The following is a 13528-nucleotide window of genomic DNA, read 5'->3' on the forward strand; positions in this document are numbered from 1 at the left end:
TATAGCGTATATTCTGCAACAACCTTTACAAAGTGTGCCACTCAAATATTGACAGGTAGTTGTGAAGAATCATTGGCTATATGTGCAGGACGGCGATAATGCTTTCTGTTGTGCAGAGCATGTAATGGTACTCTGGTGGTGCACAGCTACGTGAGCTGGGTATGTGCAACGGACTACTCTAAAACTGGTGCAGTGAGCTAAGATGTTGCAACGGACTGCTCTGAGACTGGTGCAATGAGATGAGATGTCTTAATACTAGCAACGTCCAACGCCAAAAATTTATCCCTTCTAGCAGTAACTACATTCCTCCGGGAAATTTTTTTTAGTTTTGTCAAAAAATAATATAGCTAGGAATCGATAAGATATTAAGGTAGGGTTTAGATAGTGAGATGAGATTAGATCATTTTAAATGAAAGTTAAAAGTTGAATAAAATATTATTAGAATATTATTTTTTAATATTATTATTGTTTTGAGATTTGAAAATTTTGAATTGTTTATTCTATTTTTGTTGGAATTTAGAAAAATTATAATAATGAGACAAGATAAGATGAGCACTTTTATTATCCAAACGAAACAAAGTTATTAGTTGGCTGGTAATGTTTCGAACCTTCATATTTATGGCATGATTCCTTTTAAAAATGAGATAAACAATTTTTTTATATAATCATATTTTAAAAAATTTATAAAATTAATGTTATTTTTTTAAAATATTCTATTTTAGGCAAATGGGCACCATCACAACTTGGTCACCACATCCAAACTATTTTTGCTTTCAAAATCTCCTTCCAAACACTTCCACCATCTCTACTTCTAAAACTCACTCATCCAAACTATTTGATCTTTTTTGTTAGATCAAATTTAGCGCAAATTGTCTCTTAAACTTAGGGAACCGTGACAACTTCATTGGTCTCTAACTTTTAGATCCCATCTAAGTAGGAAAGATGACAGAGAAATAAGAGAATAAGATGAGGAGGATGAAAAGAAGAAGAATGAGGAGGTTGTCGTTGGCTAAGGGGAATGAGAAACTAGAGAAAAATGAGAAAGAAATTAAAGAAAGTGAAGAAGAATTCAGAATTAAAAAGACCTATAGGTATTATATATAATATTATATTCGCCACTTGCCCAGCCTTTTAGTTTTGAGCCCTTCTGTTTACCATTCTAATATCACACATCACACTTAATTTTTTTTTATTTTTCATTTTTTTTATTCTTGTTAAACTAAATTAGTAAGGGGAAAAATAAAAAATAAAAATTATGTGTGGAGTATAGTGTAAGGATAATGAGTAAAACTTTTCCTTAGTTTTACATGTCACAACCCATCTGCCCGTCCAGTAGTATTGTGCAAATTGTCCGCCCGATACCGAGCGAATCATACTAATGGGAAAAAAATAGGAGAAAAATATTTATCTGATGAGACTCACACAAAAAATATTAAACTCAATTGATATCGTAGAATCTATGTGTTTCTTTCATTCTAAATTCTAAGATTTGGGTAAAACTATTAACAATACTAAGCAACAATGGTTTCCACAAGCAAATAGTATTGTCTTAATTTCTTGAGTTACTTTTTATTGGATTAAAAAAATGAGAAATGATATTTTCAGTTCTATGGTGTGCAGACCCCCGCATATTTCATTTGAAAAAATGAATAAATCTAAGATCCACATGAAAAAAAAAAATTTTAAATGGTGAATCCCACTTTTTTTTAAATGAAGTGCGTGAGACTTACACATTCTACAATTATTGTTAGTCTAAGATTGTATCTAATATTACTCATTTTAAATTTAGTATTTATTATTGTTCATATAGTATTGTGTATAAAGTGAGCACTTGATATAAATCTTATGCTATATAGGATTTACTTTATCCATCTTCGTGCAAATTTTTAAATGTTTACTAAATATTCAATTTAAATATAAAATTGATTCCTTTGCCTTCTAATTGCACCTTTTACCCGATGTAATTTGAAGAAGGATCAAATTAGCTCATAATTTTTCATTCTATTAATAAATCATTATAAGCATCGCATCAACCCTAATAACTATTCAATACATGTCAAGTGCTAAGCCATATTGTGTGCACCAATGGTAAAGAAACAATATAAAAATCCCGCAAAAAAAAAGATAACGTAATGTACAAATTTTAAATAGATAAGTCTCGTATAAATTTTTTTGTAAAAAAGTAGATTCTATTAATAAATAATAATTTTTTTATTTTTTTAATATATAATTCACATTTTTACAAGGACTTATGTGAAACTTATTTATTTAAAATTTGTACAAATTATTCCTAAAAACAATCATTCAAAAAGTCACAAGATTTAAAAAAAGATAAAAAAATGAAAGCAAACTAAAATACAAATAAAAAAACAAAAAATATATATAACTTAAAGTAATTAGTGTTAATTTGTAGTATTTTCCTTGTCATTAAAAAATCTTCAATAGTATTAATGTAGTGTTCTTAAAAAATTATTAAGAAACTTTTAATATATTGATTTAAATAATTTTTGAGTTTGAACTAAGAAGATATAAAAGGAGGAAAAAAGAGAGAGAGAGAGAGAAATTAGAGTGAAAAAGATGAGATCCATGCAGCCTAACGTTCAGTTGACTCAGGGCAGTAAAAGCATTTGTATAATAAATTCTCCCTTTTAATAATAATCCCAAAAACACATTAAACTTTCCTGCTCGTTTCTCTCTCTCCCTCTCGCTCTTTCCCTGAGAGCTTCGCATCGTATTTCTCTCCTATCTCTCGCCGGAGAACCCATTCTCCAGCGCCATAACTAAGAGCCAAAGGTGCGAACCCATTTGTTTCGACCACGGCCGGTCTGGCAACCTTGGAGACAGATCGGATCCGAGGAAGTGGGCGATCGGTACTTCAATTAGTTAGCTGGCAGAGAGGATAGAATACAGAAGTGGGAGAGAGAGTGAGAGAGACAGAGAGAACTGAAGAAAAATGTACAAGAACCAGCTTCAAGAGTTGGCACAGCGGAGCTGCTTCAACCTCCCCTCCTACACGTGCATTCGGGAAGGTCCCGACCACGCGCCTAGGTTCAAGGCAACCGTCAACTTTAATGGAGAGATCTTCGAGAGCCCCCACTACTGCTCCACCCTGCGCCAGGCCGAGCACTCCGCCGCTGAGGTAGCACTTAACTCCCTCTCCAACCGCGGTCCCTCTCACTCGCTCGCCGCCAGGATCCTGGTGAGTTTCACAGCTCTCGTTGCCTTTCCCCACCCCCCCCCCCCCCCACCCTCCCAAGCCCCTTCTTTAAAACGGCCATTAGGGTTTTTTCAGTTCCTTATTCATCTTTGATTTCGAGTTTGTTTTCTCTACTTCCGATCAATCGGTGGCGTTTTCTCAAGTCATTTTGAAGGGAGAACATTACTAAATAATATATTTTTTTTTTTTTATGTGCTTCGTTGGTCCGATGATCAGCTCACCCTGCGCACACAGCGTTTTTGTTCTTTTCTCTGAGAGAGAGAGAGCTATCTGGTTTTGTCTTTCTTTTATCAATGTCTCTGAGAACCAGCCCGTACTTGCTCTGATTTTCTGGTGTAATAAATTGCTCTATGAGGGGTATTTTTAGGTCATAAAGTAAGGGAGACGGAGTGGTTAATGACCGGAACTTTGTAAACCTTTGATCATCTGCATTTTACCCTCTGTTTGGTTGCCAAGAAAATGGAGGAAACAATCATGCAAAATGGTTGTTTTGGCATCGATCAGTGGAGGTTTCTGCGTTTCAGGTCCCAAATGAAGAGTCTTTCTGGCATTGGGTTCCAGATAATAGATTTGGATATATGTACCTATATCTTTTTAAATATTCGGCTAGACCTGTAACAACCCGCTCCCAGGTTTAAGAATAAAATCACCTTTAGAAATTCTTGAAAAAACCAGAGTGCTACTGCAAAACCTGACCGAAAAATGTTTTCTTTTATTTTGAAGGAAATGACAAGTACAAAGATTCTCTATAATAAACAAAGTCGTTTAGAATTAAAATACTGAAATCATTAATGAGAGTGCACGGAAGCATTCATTAAAGTTTTTCAAAATCTTTGCCATAAAAATTATAACGTAAAAATCTCTATACATGATCTAGGCTACTGTCAAACCACTCTGGACTAAGCCTCATCCTACAGCTCTACCTTCATAAATATTCTGATCTAGGGTGTTTAAAAACATTAAAATAAACTAAAATGAGTCAATGACTCAGTAAGAAATCTATCATAACGTAAACATACTTAAAATAAGATTTTTCATAAAATATTTCATGCTGAAAACTTAAAATTATAACTGATCATATTGATGTTTATGTTATGTATAACTGATTTGTCTAAATTAACTGACCGATCTGATTTATCTGACCAATCTGACTTATCTTGCTGGCCGACACATAGCCATGTGTGCAAGGTTGTGCACTAACTTCCCCTACTGCAGCAAAGGAAGCCGAATGTGCAGTACTCTAGCATACTACGATGAACCACGCTTGAGTCTGTGGCTAGCATGTCCACCCTGAAACTACATTGGTACCATGCATCTGAGTGGTCATCTGATCAACTATTTTGAGCTTATATTATATTTAATCTTATAAAAGTTTACGTGTCTTATACAACATGAGATGCATAATACATACATAACTATAATACGCAGAATAAAACATTATGAATTACATGCTTGCAAATATCATGTCATGTGTGGTACGTAAACACTGGTTTCAAAAGAACTGGTTTCAATAATAATATATATAACTAGCTAACGTATGCTAATCTTAATTTATGATCAAACTACTTACCTTGTAGTGTTACTTCTTAAAATTTCTGAAAAAAAAATCGATCACAATGTTGGACTAAGAGGTTTATGGTTTTTTTTCCAAATAACACGCAGAAGGGAGATATTTTTAGAGAGATTTGGAAGAGGGTGACAACCAGTTTGAGTTGGACTCGGTTAAATAGTTTTAACATGAAGATGACTTGTAGAGTTGTATCCCTGTTGGAATAGGATGCCAACGAGTTCGAGTTGGACTCGGTCATGATCATTTAAGAAAAGAGTCTGAATTTAAAAACATGACCTAGTAGTTCATTTAATGTAGGATATGAGGGACTAAGGTTGCGTTTGGTTGCAAGATTCAGTTGAGCTCGGTCTAATTTTCAGCTAACTCTAACATCCAAACACCCAACTCTCAAATTACTAAACTCATCTGAACTCAAAACCTTCTTACACGTGAAACCCACAACCTTTTTCAACTTTCTATAAAAAGTATTAAACTCATCTTAACATCTAAATACACTTTAAACTCAGTTTACGTGGGTCTCACATAATTTCTTTCACTACTCAACTCACTACTATTCATAAAGAACTGAGCTCAGCTGAGTTCATCTCAACATTCAAATGCAGTCTAAGACTGTGTAGGGAACTTCAATCAATGATGAGTTTAAAGTGAAATAAATTTCTAATAGCCAATCTATAAATTCTAAAAGAAGTCTAACTCATTTAATAAATAACAAATGAGATTTAACCTAGTTATTGAGCTTAATTAAAATTCCTAATCAACCTCAAAATTTTCTCACGTGGACTTATCCAATATGACTCATTAAATATAATTTAGGCCCAATAAAAATTATCAATATTCCAAATTTAGAATTATTGGGCCAGATCGTTACAAGAACACTTACAAATAGCTTCACTAGATATTTTTTATTTCTTCTTTTAACTTTAGGCTTGGGTTAGCTAATGAATTGAAGTCAAAACTTTGCCTTCTTATGTATGGATTTGATAAGTATGGTAGTGTCCATAGGAATATTTAAATGATACATTTAGCAATTTAGAAGATAGGGGTGTATTAACTTGTAGTTTGAGTCTTCAATCTTAATGATGCAGATATTATTGGGTAATCAATCCATTTATGGTGTATTTTTTTATGGGCTTAGCCCGTTCATATAAGTTGCAATACTGTGGCTTAGATTTATTTGGATTAGGTGCACTGCCTATATCAAGTTTCCCCTTCATGCAGCCATCTATATTTATCCCATTTTGTCATGCTCTTCAGTCTCTTCTTAACACTTCCGAAATCAAATTTTAATGCATGATACTAGATTATAAGATGAAAGGATCTACCCCTTCTCTGGTATTATACTACTATAGATTAATTTTATGGAAAAAATCTGAACAAACGCTTAAAGCCTGTCAGTTTGACCTTGAATGACATTTGCTACTTGCTTTTCAAATTATGATGCAAACATCCATGAAATCGCACAGATTTAGTTTGCTTGTCCTGATACTGATTAGGCTATACTTTGGTTAGGATGAGACCGGTGTGTACAAGAACCTCTTGCAGGAAATTGCACAGAGAGTTGGAGCCCCATTGCCACAATACACAACATTCAGGTCAGGCCTTGGGCATCTACCTGTTTTCACAGGGACGGTGGAATTGGCCAGAATAACATTTACTGGGGAACCTGCCAAGAATAAGAAACAAGCAGAGAAGAATGCAGCTATGGCAGCTTGGTCATCTTTAAAACAATGTGAGTATTTATCCAACTTTTTTTTATAGTTGGAGTGAGCGAATAGACGCTGGAGTAATGCTTCTGCCCATTATTTGATTTGTTCGCTTAATAAAAATATTATTAGGAATAGCACCACTAGAAGATGGATCTCATACCTCTCTCTTGAGCTCCAGTAAAATATACAAATTACTGAACATTTTGCATGCAAAGCAATGTAAATTTAGCATAGGAGTGTACCAATCATCAGTTTAGATTGAAGCCTGGTGACTGTTACAGAAAATAAGAATCTTTGGTGGACCACTTTATCGATTCATTTGGACTTATACCTTTTCCACAGTTCAAGGCTCAATGCCATGATATTAGTGATGCTATTTTTGAGTTGTCACCAATGCTCCTAGATGCCTGTGAACATCGTATTGAATGTTACTTTTCTTTCTGGCTAGTGGCAAAAGAAGCTGCAAATTCTTCATCTGACACAGAGAACAATGACGAGCTGGAACAAATCACAATAGCAAGGGCTTTATTGAATTACCGTTTGAAGGAGAAAATCGCAATGGCTAACCCCAATGCCCCAATACCATTTCCAAAGAAGTTCCCAATTCAGAGCCTCAGACCACCCAGCCCACAACCTCCCTCCACGACCACATCAAAGATCCTCCCCTTAATTTGCCAGAAGACGGCTCCTCGAAACAGACCTCCATCAACAACGGCAAATGAGAGCCAGTTGCTAACACCGGAGACTTCTTCATTGGACGGCTGGGTAGCTCGTCCACAAAAGTTCCCTGCAGCAGGAGCAGTTCCTTATGTTCCCATCCGACAGTTTAGGATGCCTTGCCATGGTATTGCACAGCCAGTGACAATAAGGACTGCAGTGCCTGTTTACTCTGCTCCACCACTTCCTATGCCATCCAAACCAACCCCTCAGTTGATGTGGGCACCATCTGTTCGAATTGCTCCTCCAGTCTCCATTAGGCACGCTGTTCCAGTATTTGCCACTCCACCCACGCGGAAAGAAGACCCTCCTCATGTTGTTCAAAAAGAAGATCCTCCAGCTGTTTCTGCTCCTGCCCAACCAAGTAAATCACAGGCTCAAGTAGAAGAAACCGAGGGAACAACTGCAAACAATCTACAAGAATCGAAGACAGTAGTACAAAACCTGGAACTACTCAAAATATGAGGATTGTTTTTAACTTGAATTCATGGAAAGCAATGTTATGTTTTTGCAGAGTTCTGAAGTTTGCCTTCTCCATCTTTCCTCATCTGTTATATGAGTGATCTTACTTTAGCTTCCTTTTTAATTTTTTTTTTTTTTTTTTTTTTTTCCTACCGTTCTCATATTTAGTTTGTTAAAAGCTACAACACTAGATTAAATTAGTAATCAGCAGTCTCGAATCTTTGCCATTCAACAGCAGATAGCTGTGTCTACTTCTCTGCTTGACTTGTTATTCCTTATTGTTCTGTGAAAAACCTTGTTCTGAACCCTTGCTGAGTGGGTTTGCAATGACTGGGGGACTTTATGAAAGAAATATTAGATGTGACATAGGGTTTATCCCTTCGACAGTTTTGTCCCCTCCAAATATATATATATATATATATATATATACACATCATATAACCTGGGACCTTGTGGATGATGAATCAGACCTTCTATTCCAAATGATTAATTGGTTAGATTTGCTGCAGAGTGATAATGGTGAACTGTCTTATGGTTCATGGGAAGAAGGTGCTTATGTCTCCTGTTACTGTTGCTTCTCGAGTTTCTCCATTTCTACATCTTCTACCTACAAGCTTTTCTTATTAGGTTGCTTTGTTCTGAGCTAACTTTTTAGCAAGAAAGTAGGGTTTGGTCCTGGACTAATTAGTCTGGCTATTTTACTTTTTATGAACACTGAAATGACAGGAAGCATATGGCAATAGAGTAGGGACTTGGATGAAATTATCCACCATGGCAAAAAGTCTTAGGCAATCTTTAATTATATATACAAGTTTTAAATATATAAGTCTTGGGTAAGATCTTTATAAAAAAAATAGATTTTATCATAAAAAATGTGAATTTTTTTTTTTTTTTTTATGAAACTCACATTTTTATGAAAAAGTCTTATATAAGATTTTTATATTTAAGATTTATACCTAATATTATTCTTACTTCTGTGTAATTTTAACCTATCAAAATTACATCAATTTTTAAATTCAAATTTCAACCCCAAAAGGGCAAAAAAAAAAAAAACAGTTCTTTAGTACTCTTCAATTGCATCTGACAACTGCAATAGCAGCTTATGCACCAGAGGACGGTGTATGGAAGACCTGCCCCGTCACGTAGTTATATTAAAAAATCATTTTAGGAGAGTAACTGTAGAGTCTGAAACAATAAGAGATGCTCAGAAATGAATCGTCTATAAATAGCCTTCAGTTCTACTTCTATGTAGGAAGCAGCTAAACTTTAAAGATGCATTCAGGATCCAACAGTGTTCAAACCAATAGATAGATACAGAGAAATGCTTGTGGCTATCCATTTTGAGTACCCATCATTTCTACGATACTATTTTTTTTTTTTTTAAAGAATTAAGTAAATATGTTTTAAATATTTAAAGAAAAAAAAAACATTTAACCTTTCCAGTGACAGTGTCAGGGCCACTATCGGTCGCTGTAGCACTGCCCATAGATATAATTATACGAAGGCTTCGCTTGCACTTTCTCATACGTAGTCACCAATGATGTTCTTCTTTATTCTTATATATTTTAATTATCAATAAATAAATAAAAAGTAATGAGAAGTATATAAATTTAAAATGCCTCTTTGTAAAAATATGAATCCTATTTAAAAATAAATAAAAATAAAAAGAGATTGATTCATATTTTTATATTTTTTCATGACAAATTTCACTTTTTTATAAAAGAATTATATAAAACTTGTCTATTTAAATCTTGTAGAAATTATTACTCCTATGTGACTAAATTCTTGAATAAAAATTATAAAAGTAACTACTATTATATAATTTTTATACAATTATGTAATATAATATTAATTATTTTATTATAATTATTTTTTGCTTTTGCTTTTGCTTTTGCTTTTGACCTTGACTTATTTAAATTCAAAATAAATATTTATTCTATTATAATTGATGGAGTTGTGAAATAATTATAAATTTGTAGTTAATGTATGACTTCTTGTCACAGAATTATTGTTGTGAAAGGATATGAAAGATTTTATTTTTTGGACTCGTAACAAATGGGGCTTACATAAAATTTAAAATCTATTCAATTTTAACAGTAATTATTTGTTTCTTTTTGTTCTTATTTTTTATCTACCAAAAAAAGGGCTTACTAATTTAATTAATTTTTTGTATTAATTTATCTTCTTCTTTTTTTATTTGAGGGAGGGGGTATCGAACTCCATATCTCTATTTTGGAGGCTGAGGATTATGTCAACAGAACCACAGACCTTTGGCTTGTATTAATTTATCTAATAAAAAAAGAAAAGAGGAAAAAATATTCTTAACTTATATGGACCGAATCGGACTGATGGTTCGGTCCAGAACAATGGTGAACTGAAATTTTCAGTCTGTGACCCTCCGGATTGGACCAATTACAACCCTAACATTGTCAACTATTTAAAAAGACAGCAATTTAAAATATAGTAATCTCAAATAATGTGTATGATCCCTTTGAAAGATGGCTTGGGGTCATTTTATTCTCCCCCAATATGCATAATCGTATTTATTGTTCTCATATGCAACCCAAACTTTCATTCGACACCAATGATGAAAGTAGGTCCTCTTTGCTATAAATAGCAGAACCAGAACAAGGGAGGGTATTACATAATCCAGGCTCTAACCTAACATATGCATGGTTTATTCCCCATTCATATATTGTCCTTTGCTTGTTCTTATTTGCAATAGATGATGTTCTGATGTTAAAAGTCATGCAACTCCACATATGATATGTTCCCCCAAAAGACTTTTGAAAATTCAATATTATGGTAAATAGATCACTATGATGGGCCAAAACCAAACTTACTGATATTTGGCCATGTAAATTGTAGGTGTCCAACCCATAATTTTATATGAATAGGCACAAGCATCTGTTTAGGAAAGCAAATATAGTGGCGGATTTTTTAGCTAAACATGAGGCTAATGGCCTAATGGCAGGACTTGGGATTTTTTTAGAGAGGAGATTGGTCCGAGGAGGCTTTGAGGGCTTCTTCGTATGGATAGATTGGGTATTCTTTATGTTAGATGTTAGGAGATTTTTTGTTTTTGGTTGGATTTATCGCTATAATTATGGTGGTTCATTTGCCTATGTGAGAATTTGTTAATAAATGGAGATGCCGCCCTCATTTTCTTTAAAATATATATATATATATATAATTAGCAACATCTAGAAAATATTGATAATAATCTAGAAATAAAAAAAGTGAAACTAATGAAGCTAAAGAGAGATTGATTTGGTTTTTTTTAAGGGGTAATTTTTTTAGTGCTAAAAGATGCTTGAATAGGAAATGAAATTGTGTTTTCCTAACCTAAAAAATTGCCAATTTTTTTTTAGAGTAATGTTAGGACAGGTCTCAAATAGACAAGTCTCATGTAAGTTCTTTATAAAAAAATACATCCTACTAATAAATAATAATTTTTTTATATTTTTTTAAAGTGTAATCTATTTTTTTATAAAAACTTGCGCAAAACTTATCTATTTAAAACTTATACAACTCATCTTTTTCTTTTATACCCAAACAATAGCTAATCTTTTTTTCAAGTATCAATCACAACACCTAATAATTCTGATCTTTATGACAGATTAGGGGTAACCATCAGGTGGTTAGACATAATTAATCGGTTTGAACAAAGAAATCCCATTTCTTTTTTGTTTCTTCTTTCTTCTGCATTATATTGTCATCTAGTGGACTTTCATTCAATATGACTGAATCAGCAGTGGCATCTTTATCCAATTCTGATCTTTTTCCATGGTGGTGAAAATAACAGAGCATTGGGAGCATAGTTAAAAGTTTTTTTTCTCCTTAAAAAAATGCTTGATTTATACAGAAATTTTATAGAAGTGAATTTATAAAAAAAAAATCTATTCATCATCTATTTTTTCATTATCTTTTCAGTATCTCATAATATAATATTAGATAATAAATTTATAAATAATCTTCAATCATCCAATATTACATCATAAGATGATAAAATGATTATAAGAATTGAAATTATGAGTAGCATTATTTATTTATAAATTGATCTGACTTGATATAATATATTAAATTATAAAATTTTTTATTTTAAAATAGATATGAAGTCTCACATTAAATTATATGGACATAATTTAAATTTTAAATTTTAATTTTTATATTAAATTATCTCACGCAAACTGCGTGAAATCCAGAGATTTGCCAGAGAATACAAACTCATTAACAAGTTTGCCAGAGAAGCAAAGGCAGAGAGAGAGAGAGAGTCTCCCTGAGTTTGCGAGGAAGTGGCTGACTTCTATGTGGGGCCAAGTCTCCACTTCAACGACACACCAACCCACAAAGCAATGCCACCTCAGCATTCTATTGATTTACGCAACAACAATTATTTTCATTATTATATTTGATTTTTTGGGTTGTTTTATTTTCCTTGAGGAGTGTACGTATGGAGTCTGATGTAGACAAGATGGGCCCACTAGATTGGACTGGAAATGGGGCCCAAAAAGGGGTGGGTGGGGGGGGGGGGGGGGGGGGGGGGGGGGGGGGGGGGGGGGGGGGGGGGGGGGGGGGGGGGCTGGCAAGGGTAAGCATGGCATTATATTCCTTTCCTATGTGAAAAGCAATGGCTAAAGGCAAAAGATGGGAACCCTCCACCCATTAGGAAGAAGAACAATCACAAAAGGCAAAAGAAAACAAAAGAGAAAAATTTTAAGGGGAGAAGAGAAGGGGGACAAAGTGGAAGAATGTTAATCCCATCACATAAAGTTTAGGAAAAAAAATTATACCCATTTGACTTTCTTATATCTTATCATACACTATTGATTGTACTATCTATCTATATATGTATATATATTCACCATCTAATTATATGTGTCATCTTTTGTGACTTGTTCTTGCATAAATTCTCGAGATTTTTTGTTCCAATTCTAGAGTTTTTATAGCTCATCCTACACTATTGATGATATTATGTGCATGTATATTTAACATGTAATATCAGCGTCATATCTTCTGACTTATTCTGTTTGATTCAGCTTTTTGAGAGTTTATGTTCAAACTCTAGAATTTAGAACAAGCAAAGCAAAAAATAAAGAACTCGTTTAGATAGTAAGATGAGATTATATGGTTTTAGATAAGTTGAATAAAATATTATTTTTTAATATTATTATTATTATTTTAAAATTTGAAAAAAGTTTAATTGTTATTATATGATTTTCATATATATTTTTTAATGAAACTATGTTATCTTTTACCAGTTTGTATTCGCAAGTCATCTAAACTCATTTCAACTCATCTCACTACTATTTATTATTATTCATCAACTTTAACTCACAAATCTCACTACTATTCACAACTCACTACTATTCACAACTCATCTCAACTCATCTCAACTTATCTTCGAATCCAAACGATACACTAAAAATGTCGTACCTTAAACTAAATCATTAACGCTAAAGCCGTGGGAGAAACATATATGTTATATAAGAAATGATTTAGTCACGAAGATATTTTATAAAAATAAATTTATAAATTTATGTAGTTTGATATAGTACATCATATTAAAATATTACTTTTTATTATAAAGTAGATATAATGTATCATATAAAGTCACGTCAATTTATAAGTTTATTTTTTATAATCTTTTTGTAAATGAGGCACCTTTTATATTACATAAGTTCTTATATTTCTTTTATGAGTGATGCTACTATATCTCTTAATTTATACTACTATCGTTATTCCCTTGACGTGACATTATAATAAGGTTTTATTAAAAAAATATATATTCAAGATGAAATGACATTTAAAAATATAAAAAGACGAATACTAAACTTAGATTTGTTTTACTCTTTT

General features: G+C 33.0%; 1 protein-coding gene across 1 annotated transcript; it reads left to right on the forward strand.

The window, feature by feature from the left end:
• Positions 1-2615: 2615 nt before the first annotated feature.
• Positions 2616-7902, forward strand: LOC121241362 (double-stranded RNA-binding protein 2-like). Its single transcript, XM_041139098.1, has 3 exons — positions 2616-3199; positions 6297-6516; positions 6942-7902. Exons 1-3 carry the CDS (start codon positions 2954-2956, stop codon positions 7673-7675), a joined length of 1200 nt encoding a protein of 399 aa, XP_040995032.1. The 5' UTR covers positions 2616-2953; the 3' UTR covers positions 7676-7902.
• Positions 7903-13528: the final 5626 nt, after the last annotated feature.

This window comes from Juglans microcarpa x Juglans regia, chromosome 7S (assembly GCF_004785595.1).
Source record: "Juglans microcarpa x Juglans regia isolate MS1-56 chromosome 7S, Jm3101_v1.0, whole genome shotgun sequence".
NCBI classification, from domain to species: Eukaryota; Viridiplantae; Streptophyta; class Magnoliopsida; order Fagales; family Juglandaceae; genus Juglans; species Juglans microcarpa x Juglans regia.